This window comes from Elephas maximus, chromosome 26 (genome assembly GCF_024166365.1).
Source record: "Elephas maximus indicus isolate mEleMax1 chromosome 26, mEleMax1 primary haplotype, whole genome shotgun sequence".
Lineage (NCBI taxonomy): Eukaryota > Metazoa > Chordata > Mammalia > Proboscidea > Elephantidae > Elephas > Elephas maximus.
The window spans coordinates 24,467,962-24,489,039 of record NC_064844.1 but is presented as its reverse complement, the minus strand read 5'-3'; the positions used below and the strand labels follow the sequence as shown (position 1 = coordinate 24,489,039).

The window sequence follows — 21,078 nt, the reverse complement described above, 5'->3', positions numbered from 1 at the left end:
GAGGTCTTTTGCAGCAGATTTGCCTAATGCAATGCATCTTTTGATTTCTTGACTGCTGCTTCCATGGGTGATTGTGGCTCCAAGTACAATGAAATCGTTGACAACTTCAATCTTTTCTCCATTTATCATGATGTTGCTTATTGGTCCAGTTGGGAGGATTTTAAATTTTCTCTATGTTGAGATGTAAACCATACTGAAGGCTGTGCTCTTTGACCTTCATCAGTGTTTCAAGGACCCTTCACTTTCAGCAGCAAGGTTGTGTCATCTGCATAATGCGGCTTGTTAATGAGTCTTCCTCCAGTCCTGATTCTTCTTCATATAATTCAGCTTCTCCCATTATTTGCTCAGCATACAGATTGAATAGGTACAGTGAAAGGATACAACACTGATGCATACCTTTCCTGACATTAAATCATGTAGTATCCCCTTGTTCTGTTCAAACAACTGACTCTTGATCTACGTACAGGTTCCTGGTGAGCACAATTAAGAGTTCTGGAATTCCCACTCTTTGCAATGGTATCCATAATTTGCTATAATCCACACAGTTGAATAAAACACATGTAAAGATGCTTTTGGTGGTCTCTGCTTTCAGCCAGGATCCATCTGACATCAGCAATGATATCCCCGGTTCCACGTCCTCTTCTGAATCCAGCTTGAATTTTTGGCAGTTCCCTGTCAATATACTGCTGCAGCCCCTTTTGAATGATCTTCAGCAAAATTTCACTTGTCTGCAATATTAATGATATTTTTCAATAATTCCTGCATTCAGTGGGATGACCTTTCTTGGGAATAGGCATAAATATGGATCTCTTCCAGTCGGTTGGCCCGGTAGCTGTCTTCCAAATTTCTTGGCACAGACAAGTGAGTACTTCCAGTGCTGCATATGTTTGTTGAAACATCTTAGTTGGTATTCCACCAATTCCTGAAGCCTGGTTTTTCACCAATGCCTTCAGTGCAGGTTGGACTTCTTCCTTCAGTACCATGAGTTCCTGATCATATGCTACCTTGTGAAATGACTGAACGTCAACCAATTCTTTTTGTTACAGTGACTCTGCATATTCCTTCCATCTCTTTTTTATGCTTTCTGCATCATTTAATGTTTCCCCCACAGAATCCTTCAATATTGCAACTTAAGACTTCAATTTTTTCTTCAGTTCTTTCAGCTTGAGAAATGCTGAACATATTCTTCCTTTTTGGTTTTCTATCTCCAGCTCTTTGCATGTCATTATAATCCTTTACTTTGTCTTCTGGGGTTGCCCTTTGAAATCTCCTGTTCAGCTCTTTTACTTCATCATTTCTTCCTTTTTCTTTAGCTACCTGACGTTCAAGAGCAAGATTCAGAGTCTCTTCTGACGTTCATTTTGGTCTTTTCTTTCTTTCCTGTCTTTTCAATGACCTCTTTCTTTCTTCACGGATGATGTCCTTGATGTCATTCCACAACTCGGCTGGTCTTTGGTCATTAGTGTTCAACTTGTCAAACCTATTCTTGAGATGGTCTAAATTCAGGTGGGATATAATCAAGGTCATACTTTGGTTCTTGTGGGCTTGTTCTAATTTTTCTTAGCTTCAATTTGAATTTGCACATGAGCAATTGATGGTCTGTTCCACAGTGAGCAGTCGGCCCCTGGCCTTGTTCTGACTGATGATATTGAGCTTTTCCATTGTCTCTTTCCACAGGTGTAGTCTATTTGATTCCTGTGTATTCCATCTGGTGAGGTCTAGTGCATAGTCACCACTTATGTTGGTAAAAAAAGGTATTTGCAATGAAGAAATCATTGGTCTTGCAAATTTCTATCATTTGATCTCTGGCCAAGGCCATATTTTCCAACTACCGATCCTTCTTCTTTGTTCTCAACTTTCACGTTCCAATCACCAGTAATTATCAATTCATCCCGATTGCACGTTCCATCAATTTCAGACTGCAGAAGACGGTAAAAAATCTTCAATTTATCTTTGGCCTTAGTGGTTCATGGGTAAATGTGAATAATGGTTGTGTTAATTGGTCTTCCTTGGAGGCGTAAGGATATTATCCTATCACGGACAATGTTGTACGTCAGGATAGATCTTGAAATGTTCTTTTTGACAATGAATGCAACACCATTCCTCTTCAAGTTCTCATTCCCTGCATAGTAGACTATATCACTGTCCAATTCAAAATGGCCAATACCAGTCCATTTCAGCTCACTAATGCCTAGGATATTGATGTTTATGCATTCCATTTTTGCTGATTTCCAGTTTTCCTAGATTCATATTTCATACATTCCAGGTTCCAATTATTAATGGACGTTTGCAGCTGTTTATTCTCATTTTGAGTCATGCCACATCAGCAAATGAAGGTCCCGAAAACATTACTCCATCCAGATCATTAAGGTTGACCCTACTTTGAGGAGGCTGCTCTTCCCCAGTCATCTTTTGAGTGCCTTCCAACCTGAGGGGCTCATCTTCTGGCACTATATCAGACAATGTTCCACTGCTATTCATAAGGTTTTCACCAGCTAATTCTTTTCAGAAGTAGACTACCGGGTGCTTCCTCCTAGTCTATCCTGGTCTAGAAGCTCAGCTGAAACCTGTCCTCCATGGGTGACCCTGCTGGTATCTGAATACCAGTGGCACAGCTTACAGCATCACAGCAACATGTAAGCCCCCACAGAATGACAAACTGACAGACACATGGGGGACTACCATGGCTCTAAATGATTTCACACCTATTAACCTCTCCAGCTTTATCTCCTACTGCATCCCCACAGGCACTGCACCCCAGCCACACTCATTTCCATTTCCATTAATCCTTGAACATACCATGCTTGTTTACATCTCCAAACCTTTGATTTATTGTTCCTTCTACTCCCCTCCCAAGGCATTCTCTAATTCCTCACTGTGCTTTATTTTTCCTCAGAGACTTATAAGTCTTCTTTTATTTTTAGACTATACCAGAATGGTACTTCCACAGGTGCAGGGACTTTATCTTGTCCATTCCTGTAGCCTTAATGCCTAGAATAGGACCTGGTACCTAAGAGATGCTCAATCAACCTTGGTTCTCTGGCACTCTCAGAAATTTTATAAACTAATATCCTGTAATATATTCCTTTTACTTAAACTAGCTAGAGTGAATTCTGTTGTTGAAACTTGACCGATAAATAATAAGGTACCAGAAGTGGATGTAGGAAAGAAACTCAAGGCCTTGGAAATCTGGGATTGGCGATCTGATTTAACAGAGTCAGAGTGCAGAAGACCTAATTAGTGGATGGAAGACTGGTAGATGGGTGTCCAGTCATTTCATTGACCCCCTTGGCCATGTGGAGTAAAGTGCTGCTCAGGGCAAGGCTTTGGTTGGCAATGTAACAATATAATCAGTAAAAGAAATATGGGGTGAGCTTGCTGCTTTTAATTTCAGCAGTATATTAAAAAAAAAAAAAAAGACAGATTTAGGGTTTTAATGTCATGGTTCAAAGCACAGTTAGGAAGCAAGGAATTTCTATGGCTTCCCTAAAAGAGCCCCTTATTCCTTGTATATTTAGGACTCATTTGGCTGAAAAATTGGACATAGAACAACTCTACTGTTTGATAAACAGCAACATAGATTGAATTTACATGAGGTTAATGTGTCAACTGAAAAGGAAATTTCACTTCAAGAACTGGAATGTGACGCTTGGGAATATTCACATAAGTAAGAGCACCCCAACTTTCCCTTAAGCTTCCCTTCTCATGAGAAGTTGCCCCAAACTTGTATGATGCAGCTGGTTCTGCTCTGTTGTGGATCCCCTAACAATCTCATCTGAGGTAGTGATCCTGCAAAGTGGTATCAATTCTCCTCAGGGCTTCTCTCCAAACCTTAACTAGAGTTAGATCCCAGCATGCCCCAGGAGCCTATTCCAAAGTTAAACAGAGGAGGAGATTTACACAGTGAAAGAACGATAACATTCTATTAATTTATAGTGGGCAGTATATGTGGAAATGGATTCCATGGGTATTGGAGCAGAAAGGAACAGGATTTTAGATATGGCTGATTATAACAATATGGATGCACTTATTAGAAGTTCTGGCTTCAACAGAACTACCTGGAGCCTGATGCATGGGAGGTGGAGCCAACATGGCACTATAGACAGAAGCACTATGCCGTCCCTCTACAACAAAGACCTGAAAAACCAAGTAAAACAGATATAAACATCAATCCTGGAACCACAAGCATCAAAAGAAGGGATAAAGAATTTGATCAAGCACCAAACAGAATAAGAAACTGACAGAGAATGGGGAGAGTTACGGAGTTGGGGTCTCCTACCAGCTAACGCAGCATGGATTTACCACCTTGGACCTCAGCCACCAAGGACTGTGAACAGGGAGTATGGGAAGGTAACTTCACGGTGCTCCCAATGAGAGACAGAGCACCTGGTAACCAGTGATACATGTGTCCTACCCCCCTTCCCTATCTGCAGCCTCCGCTGCTTTCCAGTGGGCCATGGACACTTGGCCAGAGAGACACCAGCTCACTGCTGCCTGGATCCATTCCACCCCCAATGGCTGGTTCTCCCAGTGCCATTTAAAAAATTTTTTTTGGATTTTGTTTGTTTGTTTCTTCTCTCCCTCTCCTTTCCTTCCTCTCCTTTCTCCCATCCAACTAGCCCCATGTGCCATCCCTGTCTTTCTTGATGGGCTGTGCCACACCGCTTGGTTGGAGAGCCACCAGTACACAGCCTTCCCAAGTCTTCCCTGCTCCACCCACTGAATCCCACCACACAGCCATTTTATTTACTTGTTTTTGTGCTATTTTTCTTGCTTCTGTTTCTCTCCTTTCCCTTTTTCTCACCCACTTAGCTCTGCACATCATATCTTCTCCCTTCCCTTCTGCCTATATGCATTGTGTGCTGAGTGCCACACCCTCAAGCAGCATCAGCATGGACTCCTGGACCCTGTCCCACACTGCCCCCTGGCCCTGCTCTGCTGGCCCAAGTTCATGCCACAAACAACCCATCTCCACCTCTCCCCCTGTGTGAACTGCCCTGCTGTACCATAGCTGAGCAACTGGGCCTGCCCACCTGCACAAGTTGGAAAGAAGTATCATCCCCACAGATGAGAAGCAACAAAACACACCCAGGCCGCCTACCCAGACATAAGCAAATAAAACAAAAAAGCAGGACAAAACAAATCTACAATCAATAAAGAAGAAAATAATTCCTTAATATCCCAGAGGCAGCAGACAATATCAAAACATATACATATATATATACATATATATATACATACATATATATACATACATATATATATATATATATATATATATATATATATATAGGACAGGATGGCTCCAGTAAGCGACCAAATAAAACACTAGATGACCTTCTGGTAGAAGAAAAGGCACTGGAACTACCTGATAGGGAATTCAAAAGTCTCATATTCAGGGCTCTCCAAGGGATAGTGAAGAGATGAAGGAAAACACAGGCAAAAATAAGGAAAAAATAGACAAAATCATGGAAAATACAGAAAAATCAAGGAAAGCATAGGCATTGCAATGGAAGAATTCAGGAAAATAATACAGGAACAAAATGTCAACATAAACAACTAGAAATCATAAAAAAAAAAAAGCAGCAATTAAAAATCCAAAAGATAACAAGATTTCAGCAATGGACAGTGCAATAGAAGGTTTCAGGAGCAAATTTGAAACAATGGAAGACAGGATCAGCAAAATTGAAGACACATCCTTGAATACCACTTTGAGGAAAAATCAGAGAAAAGAATGAAGAAAAATAAAGAAAACCTGAGAATCATGTGGGATACAATCAACAGCAAAAATTTGCACAAGATCGGAGTTCCAAAACAGGGAGAGAAAATGGAAAACACAGAGAGGATCATTGAAGCTTGCTGACAGAAAACTTCTCTCATATCATGAAAAACAAAAAGCCAGCCATTCAAGAAGCTCAACAAACCCCATATAGAATAGACCCTAAAAGAAAAACACCAAGACATATCATAATCACACTTGCCAAAACCAAAGACAAAGAAAGAATCCTGAGACCAGCTCAAGAAAAACAAAAAGTCACATACGAATGGGAAACAATAAGACTAAACTCTGATTACTCAGCAGAAACCATGCAGGCAAGAAGGCAATGGGATGACATACAAAACCTTGAAAGAAAAACATTGTCAGCCAAAAATAATATATCCTGCAAAACTCTCGCTCGAATATGATGGTGCTCCCTGGAAACTCTATGGAGCAGTTCTACTCTGTCCTATAGGGTCGCTATGAGTCGGAATCGACTCGACGGCACTGGGTTTGGTTTTTGGTTTGGTATGTGAATCCAGGAATCCTTGGGTGGCACAAGTAGTTAAGCACCCAGCTGTTACACAAAAGGTTGGAGGTTGGAGTCTGCTCAGAGGTGCGTCAAAAGAAATGTCTAGTGATCCAGCTCTGAAAAACCAACCATCTATTGGAAGCCTTATGGAGCACATAGGATGCCATGAGTCAGGAATGAGTCTGTGGTAGCTGGGATGTAGACCCATGTCTCAGGGCTGACTGAGAGCACTTCCATAAACTGGCACTGATATATGTCCTTGTGAAACTTGAAAGGGGAAAAATAGGGTAGTTAGATCTCTGGGGTTCCTGAACACATAATGAACATAGGTGTTGCCTGAACATGCTTTGCTCTTTTATGGCTCTTTGCCTTTTTTTATGTTGTTCCCACTCCCTGGCATGCGTTTCTCCAAAACTGTCCGTCTGGCCGATTCCTCCCCACTTTCAAAGCCTCAGCCCAAATGCTGCTTCGTCTGCAGAATCCTCCCTGACTCCCCAGGAACAGCAGATGTTGGAGCTGCTTCTCCCGTGTATCCTCTGCATCAACATTAACCCAATCAGTATTGCCATTTATAATTGTTACTTTGAATATGTTTATTAATTAGATTTTAAGCTTCTTGAGGGCAGGATTGTGCCATTATATCTTTGTAGTCTCCGCACCAGTGTAAGTGCTCAATGAAATATTTTTGAAGGAATGAATGAAAGAATGCTGGGCACCAAGGAAGCTATTAACATGAATTAGATATGAACTCTGCCCTCAAGAGATTTACAGTCTAGTAAGAGAGAGAATAGGCACATAAAAACATATAAAGTAGCAAATGTCAAGTAACAGGGACAAAAATGAAAATCTATGGGGATTCCAAGGAGGGAAGCAATTCCATCCAGAGGGAGGAATCTCAGAGACAGTAAGAATATCTAGGACTTCACATTTTTAAAGATTATGATAGAGATAGGGAAAGTAGAAAAGACTAGAACATTCTAGGTTGAGAGAAAAGTATGAACTAAGACCTAAAGGCAGGAAGGCTTAGGATGCATATAAGGAAGAGAAAGCTGTTCAGCTCAGTTAAACTGGTATATGGGTTGTAAGCTTTATTTTCAGGGCCTGGAACAATACATGAAGTAAATGTAAATTTCCAACTTTATGAAAGTGTATATTAATTTATAAATTAATTTATTGAATGAGTTATTGGAACTCTGAACACATCTGTCCTTCCAAGCCAATGTACAAAACCCTATTTCCTGCATAATAAAGTTCAACTATGAATTCATTCACCATTTTAACTGTTTTCTAATATATATATTTTAAAAGCAATACATGTACCCCTTCAATAGAATATTGAGAACATTTTAATAAAAGACAAGGAAAAAAGACCAGCCGCAATCTAATCACCACCATTAATGTTTCGGTGTCTAGCTTTCAAAACTATTTTTAATGCACATTTTTCATTCATCTACTCATCCATCTACCTAATCTATATATTTTTTCAAAATTAATTTTCAATTTCACTGAACATTCTCCTTTGTAACGTCATTTTTTTCACACGCCATCCCATGAACATGTCCCCAGAACATTCTTCGTCTACAGCATGCCACTCAATAGGCTGATGTGTATCATCCGTTGTGTGAGTGCGTCAAAAGGTATTTAACCAATTCTTTATACTGGCCAATTCGGTTACTCCCAATTTTTGTGCTATAGATAATGATGGGTTAAACACTCTCATACATAACTTTTTGCATGTATCTGATTATCTCCTTACTATAAATTTCTCTAAATGGAATTTCTTGGTCAGAAGATGAAAACAGCTTAAGAGATTTTCACGCACACTGCCAAAATGCCTCCTAATTATGCACTCTCTAGCTGTGAACGAGGGCACCTGACTCCCTGACAGGTGAAAATACTGGGCATTTTGATTTTTTGAAAAACGTTTGCCAATGTGATAGGTGAGAAATGACTAGTAAGGAGGATAAACATGTCTTCATAGGTGTCCTGGTCGTTTTGCTACCTTTTCTAAATGATGTACACTTGCATGACCACTGGAAGGTTAGCTCCATGAGGACAGACTTTTTTGGTCACGGCTGTATCCACAGCACCTAGAACAGTGCCTGGTGTATAGCAGGACTTCACTAACTTTTTTGTTTTTGAAAGAATATATTTTCTAATTGGGTGTCCATCTTTAAAAAAAGTTCATTTGTAAAATCTGTGTATGTACATATAAACTTACATTAATCCTCGATCTGACAAATACTGTGCCCGATTTGCCATTTCTCTTTTAGTTTTGTTTATGGTACTTTTTGCCAGAGGGAATGTCTACAACTCAAAGGCAACTAACGACAATAACACAGATGCTTCTTGCTTCATTTTTATGCTTAGAAAAGTCTTTCCCACCAAGACGGAATAAGGATTCACCTCTATTGTCTTCCATTGTTTTATTATTATTTTTTAATGTTGTAGCACACAAGAAGTGCTACATAAATGTTAGCTACTCTTACATCCACCAGGGAATAGAGCCCCCTCTTCCCTGATCTCCACTGCCACCTGAATAGTTGCTGTAAGTCTGTATACACTCGGGATCACTCCTGGGCCTCTCTACTGTTTCACTGCTCTGTCTGTGTATTTCTGCGTCATTACAAAGCTGTTTTAATTATTGTAGTTTTCTAATGTGTTTTAATATTTGGCAGTTAAGATTCCTTCTTTTCCTCTTTTTAAAAAATTTCTTGATTTAGTTTAACTTTTTCAAGTTTCAAAAATAAATCCCACTGGAATTGTGATTAGAATTTTGTGCAATAATGAAATAAATTGAGGAGGCAGTATCTTTACATTGAATATTTCCATCCAGAAATACAATATGCTCAGTTAAATTAAACCTGTTATGTAGAGCTCAATAAAGTTTTACAGTTTCCTTTATAGAGATTTTGAACAACCCTTTTTATCTTTACTCTTAAACTTTTTGGTTGTGGTTAATATTTGAATGGGATTCTTCTCTACTAGACTTTCCAAACTGCTGGCTGACACAAAAGCTATTGATAGTGTTGGAATTTGCGGTGGCGTCATGGTTACTACACTGAACTCCATTAGTTTTCATGACGCTTTAGGTGACTCTCGGATTTGGTAGAAAAACAATTATACGCAAACAATGGCAATTTTATCTCATTTCTAAAAGCTATATATTCTATTTGCTTTTCTGATTACATTACATTGGCTAGGACTTTCAGAACAAGGTTACATTATAGTGGCAGCCACCAACGTTCTTGTCCTGTTTTTCATTTTAATGGAAGCTCCTCTACTGTTTTGCCATTGAGCATAAAATTGGCTATTGGTTTGAGGAGGGTTTTTTTTTAACATTAAGAAAGTATTCTTTTAATTCTCATTTGTTAAGTTCTTAAAAAATTTTTAATAATCAAGAAAGGAAAGTATGCCTTTTCAAATTTTATCAATCATATGTACTTTTTCTCCTTTAACTTTTTAGTGAATTATATGCATAGATTTCCTAATATTGAACCATAGCTCATTCCCTGAATTCAGACAATATATAAGCCTTTTTTTTTTTTTAGCCTTAAAATACACTGTGATTTATATTTGCAGTAGATCTGTCTTCCTAATTATATTTCCTTTAGGTTCATATTCGTTTGCCCTTTGAGCACATTCTGAGACTGGAAAACAGTAGCCAGGTGCATGCTGGTTAGGAGGGAGAACTGTGGCTAGGATCTGAAATTTGCCAAAGTCGATCCCACATGTAATGAATCTCAGAACTGGCCATACAGAATTTCAGTTCCTACACTACTTACCCATTTGGGTTTCTTTCCAGCTCGTTTAAAAGTGTATGATCACAGTATTCAAAAACTAAATGCATTTTTCTTTTTCTCCTGAACACCTCGATGAGGTTCACAAGGTTTGGATGTTTTAGTTGCTGCAAAGGAATGGAAATACAAAGTTTAATGATCTGTTTCCAGGTGCAGTTCCTCCCCAGGCCTCTGAAAATTTTCAGAACTGAAGGCCTGTTTATCAATACATCTCTTGTGGAGAATTTCATTGCAGTTACGTACAAGAGAAACTGCACTTAGTAAGAATCACAGAATCTTAAAGTGGAAAGAAAGTTAAGAATTCAACTAATCTATCCATAATAACCACCCCCCTCAAAAAAAAGTACCTGTTGCTGTCAAATCAATTTCGACTCATAGTGACCCAAAAGAAGAGAGCAGAACTGCTCCAAAGGGTTTCCAAGGAGCAGCTGGTGGATTTGAACTGCTAACTTGTTGGTTACCAGCCAAGTTCTTAACTACGGTACCACCAGGGCTCCAATCTACCCATGACAGATGGTGACTAAACTGCTTGAATCTCTCTGGTGATAGCAAATGAAGTACACAACTTAAAATACAAGCACTTAGACCAAAAAATGCTTCACACATTTTAAGGAAACTTGAACTATCCAAGTCATAAAATAACCTGAATACAAAGTTGAGAGAAGTGGAATTATTGAGAAGACTATCGAAATCATCAATAGCCACTCAGTTTACATATTGCCTTGGATTTAAGGTAAATATCAGCTGGATTTAAACCCAGTCTGGACTCCGGTGCTAGCTCTCAGCTATACTCGATACCAACCCTTAAGTCTGAGCAAACTGCTTATTCTAGGAGTCCCCACAGCTATTACATTTCAGCTCTGTTCTTTAATTCTGTTGTGCTCTCTTATGCTTACATGTCTTATGTGTTAAATTCTATTCCCAAACTTAAGCATTTTACAAGGGAGCTTGGTATAATACTGCAAACCAGAGGAAATATTGTGATTAAGTAAAATAATCCCTAACTAACTACATAATTTATCATCTGCTTACACAATGGGTGTAAGCCAGGACTGTCTCAGGCAAACTGGCACATAGCTCTTACAGTTCCTGCCTGGAGCTAAGGAGACCATACGACATAATATACAAACCAGGACACTTTTAAAGGGGCTTCTAACCATATGGAACACTGGAACAACGGCCATAAACCAGGATATATGGTCACTCCTACTTATAACTCATCTTCCCTGTTATTTATAACAGACAAATCAACTTTCCAAACCCTATACCATTTACCCAGAGAGCCATATAAAGTGTTTTGTATGTGGTAGAAGCCCAATAAATATTTGCAGGCCCAGCAGAGAGTCTTAGGTACAGCGACCGCATAGCATGCCTCTATCTCAGTATCTGTAAGTGTGGCTTGACCAAAAAAAATCAGCCTGCAGCTCAGCAATTTGGGAAAAGGGAATCTATCATACATTAAAACCGGCCCAGAGCACCAAAACAATTTGCCTTCAATACGCTCCACTGCTTAAAAGAGCACGAAGCCAAACAGAGGAGGAAAAAGGTCACACTGGTAAGCCAGCTGCTGTGGGCTGCAGCAATATCACAGCAAGCAAGCAAGTGAAGCTGTACCTTACCAGGGCAGTAAGGGCTTCACAGATGCTAGAGATGGAGGCATCGCCAAGGTCAAACGTCAAACCTCCTGCCTTGGGGTGGGTCAGCAATTACATCCCCTATGCAAATAATGAATTAGCTTAGGTTTGCCTAAAGTAAAACAGTACAGAGGAAAAAAGGCAAAGTAAATTTAGAAAACAGGAGCATGTGAGGAATGCAAGGTAGATTTATCACAGGAGGCAAATGTTCAGGGCATACAGCATACCAAAAGCAGAAAAGATGTACATTCTGAGAGCCATCATTAGAGGCCAAGGGGAGTTGAAATCTAGCTACTCGTCACCTTAAAGCTCATTGTCACATTGGGGTACTTGTAAACCAGCAGCTACTACCTGAGCATTAATGTTGGTTGCAGGCTGTGGGTGGTGGTGGGGGGAATGTAAAAATATTTTTTTATAAAACAAACCCAAAGCTCGGGTTCAGACACACCCTGCAGCTTAGCTCTGGACTGTTGCCAGCGCTGTCCGGCTCACCGGCGCCCTCTGGTGGCGAAGAGATAACAGTGACCCAATTTTTATTGCGCTGGATGTATTCTTGAAAACTGTGTATATCATAGTGCATTTTTAAACAAAATATTGGAACTTATTGGTTAAGGAAATCTGCTGCAAATAATATTTTGAAAAGGAGAGATAATAGCGAATTTTATATGTCAAATCTTATTAGAATAAAAACAATTATTACAAAAACCTTTGTGTAAAACAATTATTACAAAAACTTTGTGTAATTATTCAATATATTTACGAACCAGTGCATCATAAAAAAAAATTAGGGATTAAACCATACGGATGCCTACTGGGGCACTGGAGCAATCCCTTGGGCTCCCTCTGGGCCAGGATGGTGGGGCTGGGGGTGGGGCAGTCTGGAGGGACCAGGGCAGGAGCGGGAGGGTAAGCCATGGGAATGGAGCACCTAAGGCAGTGGGTATTTACCAGGCAGAGTGGAAGACCTGCAGTATTTTAACAATTTCCAGCTGTACTCATTTGAATACGATGAGCATTAAAGCAGTCACATTCCCAAGTGATGGTCAACTTATTTCCCTAAGTTGCTGATACAAAGGAACTTAAGTGCGATGAAAAAATGACATTATTTTAAATCCCTTTTTGATTTTGCATACGTATTTCACCCAATGCCATGTTTATACACACATATATGTAAAGATGACCTACCTTCAACATGCGTATTTCTCTTAGCGCTATTTTCTTAATAACAGGATCATCTTCAGATTCCACAAATTTTTTAATAGCCACTACTTGTCCAGAGGTTTTGTTTCGGCATTTGAATACAACCCCATAAGATCCTTCTCCAATCTTAGCCAGTTTTTCATACTTTTCCATTATATTTGAAGTGCCTTAAATTACTGTGTTAAAATTGACTTGCAGTATAATATTGCACCTGGAAAATAAGACTGACTTGCCTTAGTCAGGTTATAAAGAACAACGTTCTCACATATTAATATAAAACCAACTTTCCAAGAATGCCAAAGGTTTATTTCCACTGATTATTTTAAAGTAGATTTAAACATACCTGGGTGCTATTTTGTTAGTCTGGTCTTGTGCTATGCAGTTCTACCTGACACAAAGATTTCATGTATTATTTCTAGTAATGGATCTACATTTATCTCAGTGAATTAAAAGAATTTGTAGAAAGGAAGCTTATCCAATCTATTGTTTTCATTACCCTCAAGTAAATGATTAAAATGTGATGCTATAAAATGCAGCTGAAGGCACACTTCTTCCTCTTGAATATGACTTTGCCTTTTCCTCCTCACCCCATTTGACATTTGAATACGGCACTGCAGTAACTACGAGAGTTGTGTCAGAAGAAATGATACAAAGTGCTATATTTCCACCTGGTGGAGAGAGGAAAGAGAAAATGCCGGCTACTGAACAAAAAAAAGCAGCCACTAAAAACAACAATCACAAAATCCTTCTAGGGCATCACTTACTGCTCTTAGCTTTTATTTTTATGGAGGAACATATCCTTAAATTCTTAGCCTCCAAAGAAACAATGATGAAGCACAAAAAAGAAGGGAAATTTCTCTACTTAATGAATACTTTCATACCCATGGTGGTTTCCATGGAAACTGGTTGTTGTTGTTAGTTGCCACTGAGTTGAATCTGACTCATGGCGACCCTATGTGTGCAGAGCAGAGCTGCTCTATAGAGTTTTCAAGGCTGTGACCTTCTGGTGGCAGATCTCCAGACCTGACTTCCAAGGTACCTCTGGGTGGGTGTGGACTGCTAACCTTTTGGCTAGTAGTTGAGTCTAGTGCTTAGCTTTCTTCACCCAGGGACTCTACCATGGAAATTGTGGGTTTAGTATTTTGTCTTGTGTTATCCATTTGTGAATTTTGCAGTGACTCGATTGCATGTTAAATGACCAATAAAGCCAACATAATTAAATTGTTTAGGAATTAAAGACATAAAAATCCTAATTAGTCTAAAAAATTCCTTCCCAATTTACCAAGCAGAATCCTATTAATATAATCTAATACTAGTATTAGCTAGTACTTAAATTATGCAAATTATATATAATCTGCACAAATATCCTGTCCAGCAGGTGCTATTTTTATTCCATTAGGCAGATAAGAAAACAGAGGCAGAGTGAATCCAGTATAGAATTAGAACCCAGGCAGTCAGGATTCAAAGATTACAATTTTAATCACCACACTATAAAGCCTCTCGGTTAATTCAAAAGAATGCACAATTCAAAGAACTGCTTTATCTAGGTCTTGATATTAATACAATGTCAAATGAAAGACTCTGACCACTTTTAAAACTTCTCATGTTTCAGTTCAAATGAGTACAAAATTTTCGTACTTCACTAATATTCAGTCTTTTCCATTCACAGATTATCAGCGTGGAAAGAATCATCTACTTTCACTTGACACCATAAAAATAAACAAAGGAGAAAACTGTTTACCTGGGTAAATGACCACTAACATATCTTTTTTTTTTTTAAGTGCATTCTATTCCCTCTGCTACTACAAAGGAGAAGAAACCCTGGCAGTGGTTAAATGTTCGACTGCTAACCAAAAGGCTGGAGGTTTGAACCCACCATCTGCTCTATGGGAGAAAGATATAGCAGTCTTCTTCCATAAAGATTTACAGCCTTGGAAACCCTTTGGGGCAGTTCTACCCTGTTCTATAGGATTGCTATGAGTTTTATTACAAAGGAGAAAACTGAAACCTACACACTCCATCAACACATGCAAAATCCACCACAATCTATGTTTTCTCAATGCCCTATTAATGATACTTGTGTATTTTTTCCATGAGTTATTGTTCTCTCAAAAGTATTTAGATGTAGGCATGCATGTGTTTGCCTTTCTTTTGGCAAGTAGTAGGTGACTGGGTAGAGAACAGAAGAACTGGAAAAAGTGTGAATTTGTTTTAAAAATTAGTATACGACTTTGTAGATTCATGAATTTAACCTCTTTGATAACACTATGGTTACTGGGGGAAACTTCAATTATGAAGTTTTAGGCTAAGTGTTATTTTCTTCTTATTGAGCCATGAGTTTTCCCTTTTTTAACAGATTAAATAATGACTGGCTTGTCAGACTAAGATTTGGATCTCTCAGTTACATCAAACAAACTGTTGAATACAACAAAATAAATTTCCAGAAAACAGTATTTTACTTGGTTGCTGTTGTCGTTTGGTGCCATCCAGTTGATTTTGACTCATAGTTCCCCCACGTAACAGAGAAGAACTGTCCCACAGGGCTTCCTAGGCTGTAGTCTTTATGGAGCAGATTGCCAGGCCTTTCTTCCAAGGAGGCTCTGGGTGAGTTCGAACCACCAGCTTTTTGGTTAGCAGCCAAGCACTTAACCATTGTTCCACCAGGGCTCCTTCTTTACCTGGTACCTCTCGATATTATCTCCTTGCTAAAGCCCTTCTATGTTTATTGAGTGTAACGCTGTGTTTGCAGACAGGAGTAAGACAGACGTGGGAATCTCACAAAGCAATTTGTGGCTCTACTTTCAGCGTATTAAGACTCTACCAGAGCTTTCAGAAGCAGTAATTCCTAACGTCTTACCTGACGTACAGACCAATGATCTAACTGCTAGAAGAACATCTCTACATGAATGAACAAAATCATTGCAAAATTGGTATGTTCTAAACCAAATGCCTATCTTCTTTCTTTCCTTATCCTTTACTCCTACCCAAGCTTCACATTACACCCAATGGCTTGTCAAGATACATATGGCGGGAAACTTTGAGGCAGCCAAGGATAATGGCAACTGTCTATTATCATCTTTATTACCACACACCTTCCACAAAGCTGGAGCCCTGGTGGCACAGTGCTTAAGGCTGCTAACCAAAAGGTCGGCAGTTTGAATCCACCAGCTGCTCATTGGAAACCCTATGGGGCAGTTCTACCCTGTCCTATAGGGTTGCTATAAGTCGGAATCAACCTGACAGCAATGGTTTTGGTCTGGTTTCCACAAAGTTATATAACTCAAGCAGAAGAACAAATAAAATGACAAAAATCCAATGCTTTCAACATACCAAAAAGACAGAGAACTCCATGAATTTAAGCGGAAAGGTAAACCTTAAAATCTGGCAAAGATATGTCTTGAGCTCCCACTGCAAGCCTTTGCAGAAAGCAAAGATGGGGGTGGGATGAGGCATGGGAAAATTTTAAGGAAGAAAGAAGAGGAAAAGAGTGGCATAAGATAGACTTAAAACCATCTCCCTCAGAAAATATATCCTGAGCGTAAAAATACCGAATGTCCTGGTAGAGCACAGCACTGTCTATAGGAAAGGGCTACTAACTGAAAGGTTGGTGGTACTAACTGAAAGGTTGGTGGTTCAAACTGACCCAGAGGTGACTTGGAAGAAAGGCCTGGCAATCTACCTCTGAGAAATCACAGCTATTGAAACCCCTACGGACTGCAGTTCTACACACGGGGTTGTCACAAGTCGGAACTGATCTGATAGCAACTAGTTACTGATTTTATATATTTTGAAATGGTCCACCAGGTAATTGGGAAAACTGGCCCAGAACAATGAACTCTGAGCCATATCTGAATAAAACTATTAAAGATAAAGAAAATATCCTCAGGGCCTCCGGGCAAAACCATAGGGTTTTCAATGGCTGAGCTAGCACTTAAACAACATTGTTCTTTGCAAATTACATATAAATATGTACAAATATTTTATGAAGTAGGAGCCATTTTTATTTTATTATAAAGATAAGAAAATAGAGGCACAGCAAAGCCAGTATGGAATTAAAACCCAGGCAGATAGCTTCCAGAGATCATAATTTTAATCACTTTCGGTTAATTCAAAAGCAAGCACAATTCAAAAAACCACTTGATATTAATAAAATATTAATAATAAAAGTCCTACAAAAAAAGTACCAGGGGTTGGACTTTGGCTATGATGGGGAAAAGAGAAAGGTGAATCCTCTTCTCAAAACGCAAGTATACAGAAAAGGCATTTGACAAATGCAACACACTTTCATGATAAAGCACTCAAGATGGGAATAGAAGGAAAATTCTCCAGTATAGTAAAGGGCATTTATGAAAAACCCACAGCTACATCATACTCAATGGAGAAGGACTGAGAGCTTTCCCACTGAGATGAGGAACAAGACAGGGATGCCCACTCTCACCACTGCTGTTCAACATCGTTCTGGAAATACTAGCCCAAGCAATTAGGCTGGGGGGCGAGGGGGGAGGTATACAAATAGGGACCAAAAAAACCACACCCATTGCTGTTGAGCTGAGTCTGACTTACAGCAACCCTATAGAACAGAGTAGAACTGCCCCCATAGAGTTTCCAAGGAGCAGCTGATGGATTCGAACTGCCGACCTTTTGGTTAGCAGCTGTAGCTCTTAACCACTGCACCACCAGGGCTCCCATACAAATAGGGAAGTAGAAAGTATAATTATTCCTTTTCACAGTTGACATGATCCTATATACAGAAAACTCCAAAGAATTCACAAGAAAGCTATCAGAATTAATAAATGAATTCAGCAAAGTGGCAGGGTACAAGGTCAACATAAAAAAATCAGTCAGGTTTCTATATACCAGCAATGAGCAACTAGAAAGGGGAATTAAGGAAACATTACCACTTAGAACAGCATCTAAAAGAATAAGGTACCTAGGAATAAATTTAACCACGAAGCTGAAAGACTTGAACACAGAAAACTACAGAAGAAATTGATAACTAAAAGAAATTAAAGAAGACCTAAATAAATGGAAGGGCATTCCATGTTCAATGAACTGGAAGGCTTAATACAGTTAAGATGTCAATACTATCCAAAGTGTAAAAAAAAAAAGCTATCTATAAATTCAGTGTAATCCCCAACAAAATTCCAACAGCATTCTCTGCAGAAATGGAAAAGCCAATCCTCAAATTTATATGGAAGGGCCAAAAAAAACAAAAGCCAAATCCGTTGCCACTGAGTCAATTTCGACTCATAGCGACCCTTTAGGACAGAGGAGAACTGCCCCATAGAGTTTCCAAGGAGCACCTGGTGGTTTTGAACTGCCAAGCTTTTGGTTAGCAGCCATAGCTCTTAACTACTACACCACCAGGGCTTCCGAATAGATAAAGCAATCCTAAAGAAGAATAAAGTAGGAGGATTCACACTTTCTGATTTCAAAACATACCATAAAGCCATGGTAATTAAGACAGTTTGGTACTGGTATAAGAATAGATCAATGGAATACAGTTAAGAACCCAGAAATAAAACCATACAACTATTTTTCACAGATTTTTGACAAGGCTGCTAAATCCATTCCATAGGGAATGAAGAGTCTCTTCAAAAAATGGTGCTGATAAACCTGGGTTTTCACATGCAGAAGAATAAATCAGGATCCACGCCTCATAGCATATGCAAAAACCAATTCAGAAGGATCAGGGACCTAAATGTGAAAACTAAAACCATAAAACTCTTAGAAGAAAATACAGGGGCATGGCTGCAGGACCGAGTTTTTATTGATGAATTATCAGATGTGACAACAAAAGCATGAGCAGCAAAAGATAAAATAGATAAATGGGACTTTATAAAAAATATTTTGTTCATCAAAGGACTTTTTCAACAAAGTGCAAAGACAACCCACAAATTAGGAGAAAATTTCCAGGAGCCATATATCCATTAAGTGTCTAGTATCCAAAACAAAGAAAAATTTCTACAACTTAACAAAAAGACTAACAACCCAATCAAAAAAATAAGTAAAGGACAGGCATTTCACCAAAGAGGATATTCAAACGACCAAGATGCACATGAAAAGATGTTTAACATCATTAGCCATTGTTGTTGTTGGTTGCCATTAGGAGATGCAAATCAAAACCACAATGAGATACCACCTCACCTCCACTAGAATGGTAAAGATAAAACACTTAAACAAACAAATAAAAACAGAAAACAAGAGGTGTTGGTAAGGTTGTGGAAAAGCTGGAACCCTTATCCATTGCTGGTGGGAATGTAAAATGATACAGCTGCTATGGAAAACGGTTTGGCAGTTACTCAAAAAGTCCAACAGAGAAATACCATATGACCCAACAATCTCAATCCTAGGTATATACCCAGAAGTGGTAAAAGCAGGTATGCAAACAGAAACCTGTACACCAATGTTCACAGCAGCAATTTTCACAATACCTAAATGTGTAAACAACCTAAATGTCCATCAACAGATCAATGGATAAACAAAAATGTGGTATATACATAAAATGGAATATTACTCAGCCATAAAGAGAAATGAAGTCCTGATGCATGTCACAACATGGATGAACCTTGAAAACATCATGCTGAGAGAAATAAGTTCAGTCATAAAAAGACAAATACCATATGATCCCACTTACGTGAAATAAGCAAACATACAGAAACCAAAGATTACTAGTGGTTACCTAGGGTGGGTGGGAGGGTAAACGGGAGAGTTTTTGCTTAGGGGACATTGAGTGTATGTTAGTGGTGGTGGAATGATTTGGAAAAGGATAGCGATAGTGGTTGCACAACATGAAGAATATAATCCATGTCACTAAAATATACGTGAAGAAATTGTTGAACTGGCAAATGTTTTGTTGTGTATATTTTCACCACACACATATACACACACACACACCGTAAAAATGGCATGGCATCAGACCCTGACTAACATCAGGGGGAGGATAGAGAATCAAGATCAACATCAGCCCAAGGCTGATTCCTGTGAGGTGGCAGTCAGACACACCTCCTCTCTCCTACCTTTTTACCAATTCTGACACCAGCCATTGCTCCCATGGCATTCTCTACTTCTCTCCTGGGTTTGATAATTCACTGCAATGGCTACACCGAACTCACCATACTTATGATTATGGGGGTTCATTAGCAAAGTAACGGGTTACAATTCAGCATCAGAGTCAACTTGAATCATCAGGAATGACTGAGGAACAGTTCTTTGATCAGGACAGCTTCTTGGCTGTGCCTGCGGGTAGGCTCTCAGCCCTTGGCTCTTGGCCCTTGTTCTTGGCTGGGCCTCTGCCCTGCTTGGGCAAGTGTTATAAAGCTTTTTCTTTAGCTCCACTGTCAAGTGTCTGGAGGCACCCCACTCTGCCAGGTAGCTTCCTGCCCAAAGGCGCTCAGCTCTCTTGCTCTGTGGGTTGGCACACCCACTGTAGCTGCATCACTCCATGAGCCAGGAAGCTCACCACACCAACCCATGCCAGTCTCCTGTTTCTGCTGCTGTCATCTCTCTGCTGCTGGGCTCTGCCATGCTTGCCCCTGCTTCTTGTCATCTCACGCTGTCTCTGATGTTATAGCTCTCCCTGTCTCCTGGGTCTAGGAGGCTTTCAGTGCAGGGTCCCGGGTTCAAAAGATGTGCTCTGCTCCTGGCTCTTCTTGATGGTAGCAAGGTCCCCCTGCCAACCTCTGGGATTGACTCCCTTTAAATCCAGTGTGATGGCAAAACTGACCAATCCTCTTCAAGGGTTCCATACACCTTATTTGCATGTTTTCCTCCCCTCCCCCTGCCCCAGCAAGGGTTCCATGTATCTTATCTGCATTAGCAAAACTGTCCAGGCTCCTTGGTGGGCTACAAGTACTTTATTTGCATAGTTCCATTCATTTTGTGGGAGTTACAAGAGCATGTTTATAAGGGCCATATAAGAACAGTTTACTGTACTGCACACACACACAAAACCTGGAAACACACACACACATATACACACAAGTATAAGACTGGGCAAGGTAATATTGTCAAAAACAACTATTTTGGGGCTCTCAAAATCAGCCAAAGGAAAAAAAGAAATCAAGAAGTGTTTATTCATGATAAGGTGCCAGAAGTCCACTTAAGAACAGTGGGAATCTACAGTCTTCTTGGCTGGGGCTGTTCTCCCATCAC

The 21,078-nt window shown here is 39.5% G+C and overlaps 1 protein-coding gene across 4 annotated transcripts in view; it reads right to left on the bottom strand.

Annotated features, from left to right (window-relative positions):
* Positions 1–21,078, bottom strand: part of CDKL4 (cyclin dependent kinase like 4) — a 76,498-nt gene that overhangs the window by 37,809 nt on the left and 17,611 nt on the right. For all 4 annotated transcript variants that reach the window (XM_049870301.1, XM_049870300.1, XM_049870303.1 and 1 more), the window contains 2 exons: positions 12,910–13,135; positions 10,076–10,197 (listed from right to left, as the gene is read on the bottom strand). In XM_049870301.1, the coding sequence (XP_049726258.1) occupies positions 10,076–10,197; positions 12,910–13,077 (290 nt within the window). In that variant the 5' untranslated portion in view covers positions 13,078–13,135. The remainder of the gene's footprint in view (positions 1–10,075; positions 10,198–12,909; positions 13,136–21,078) is intronic.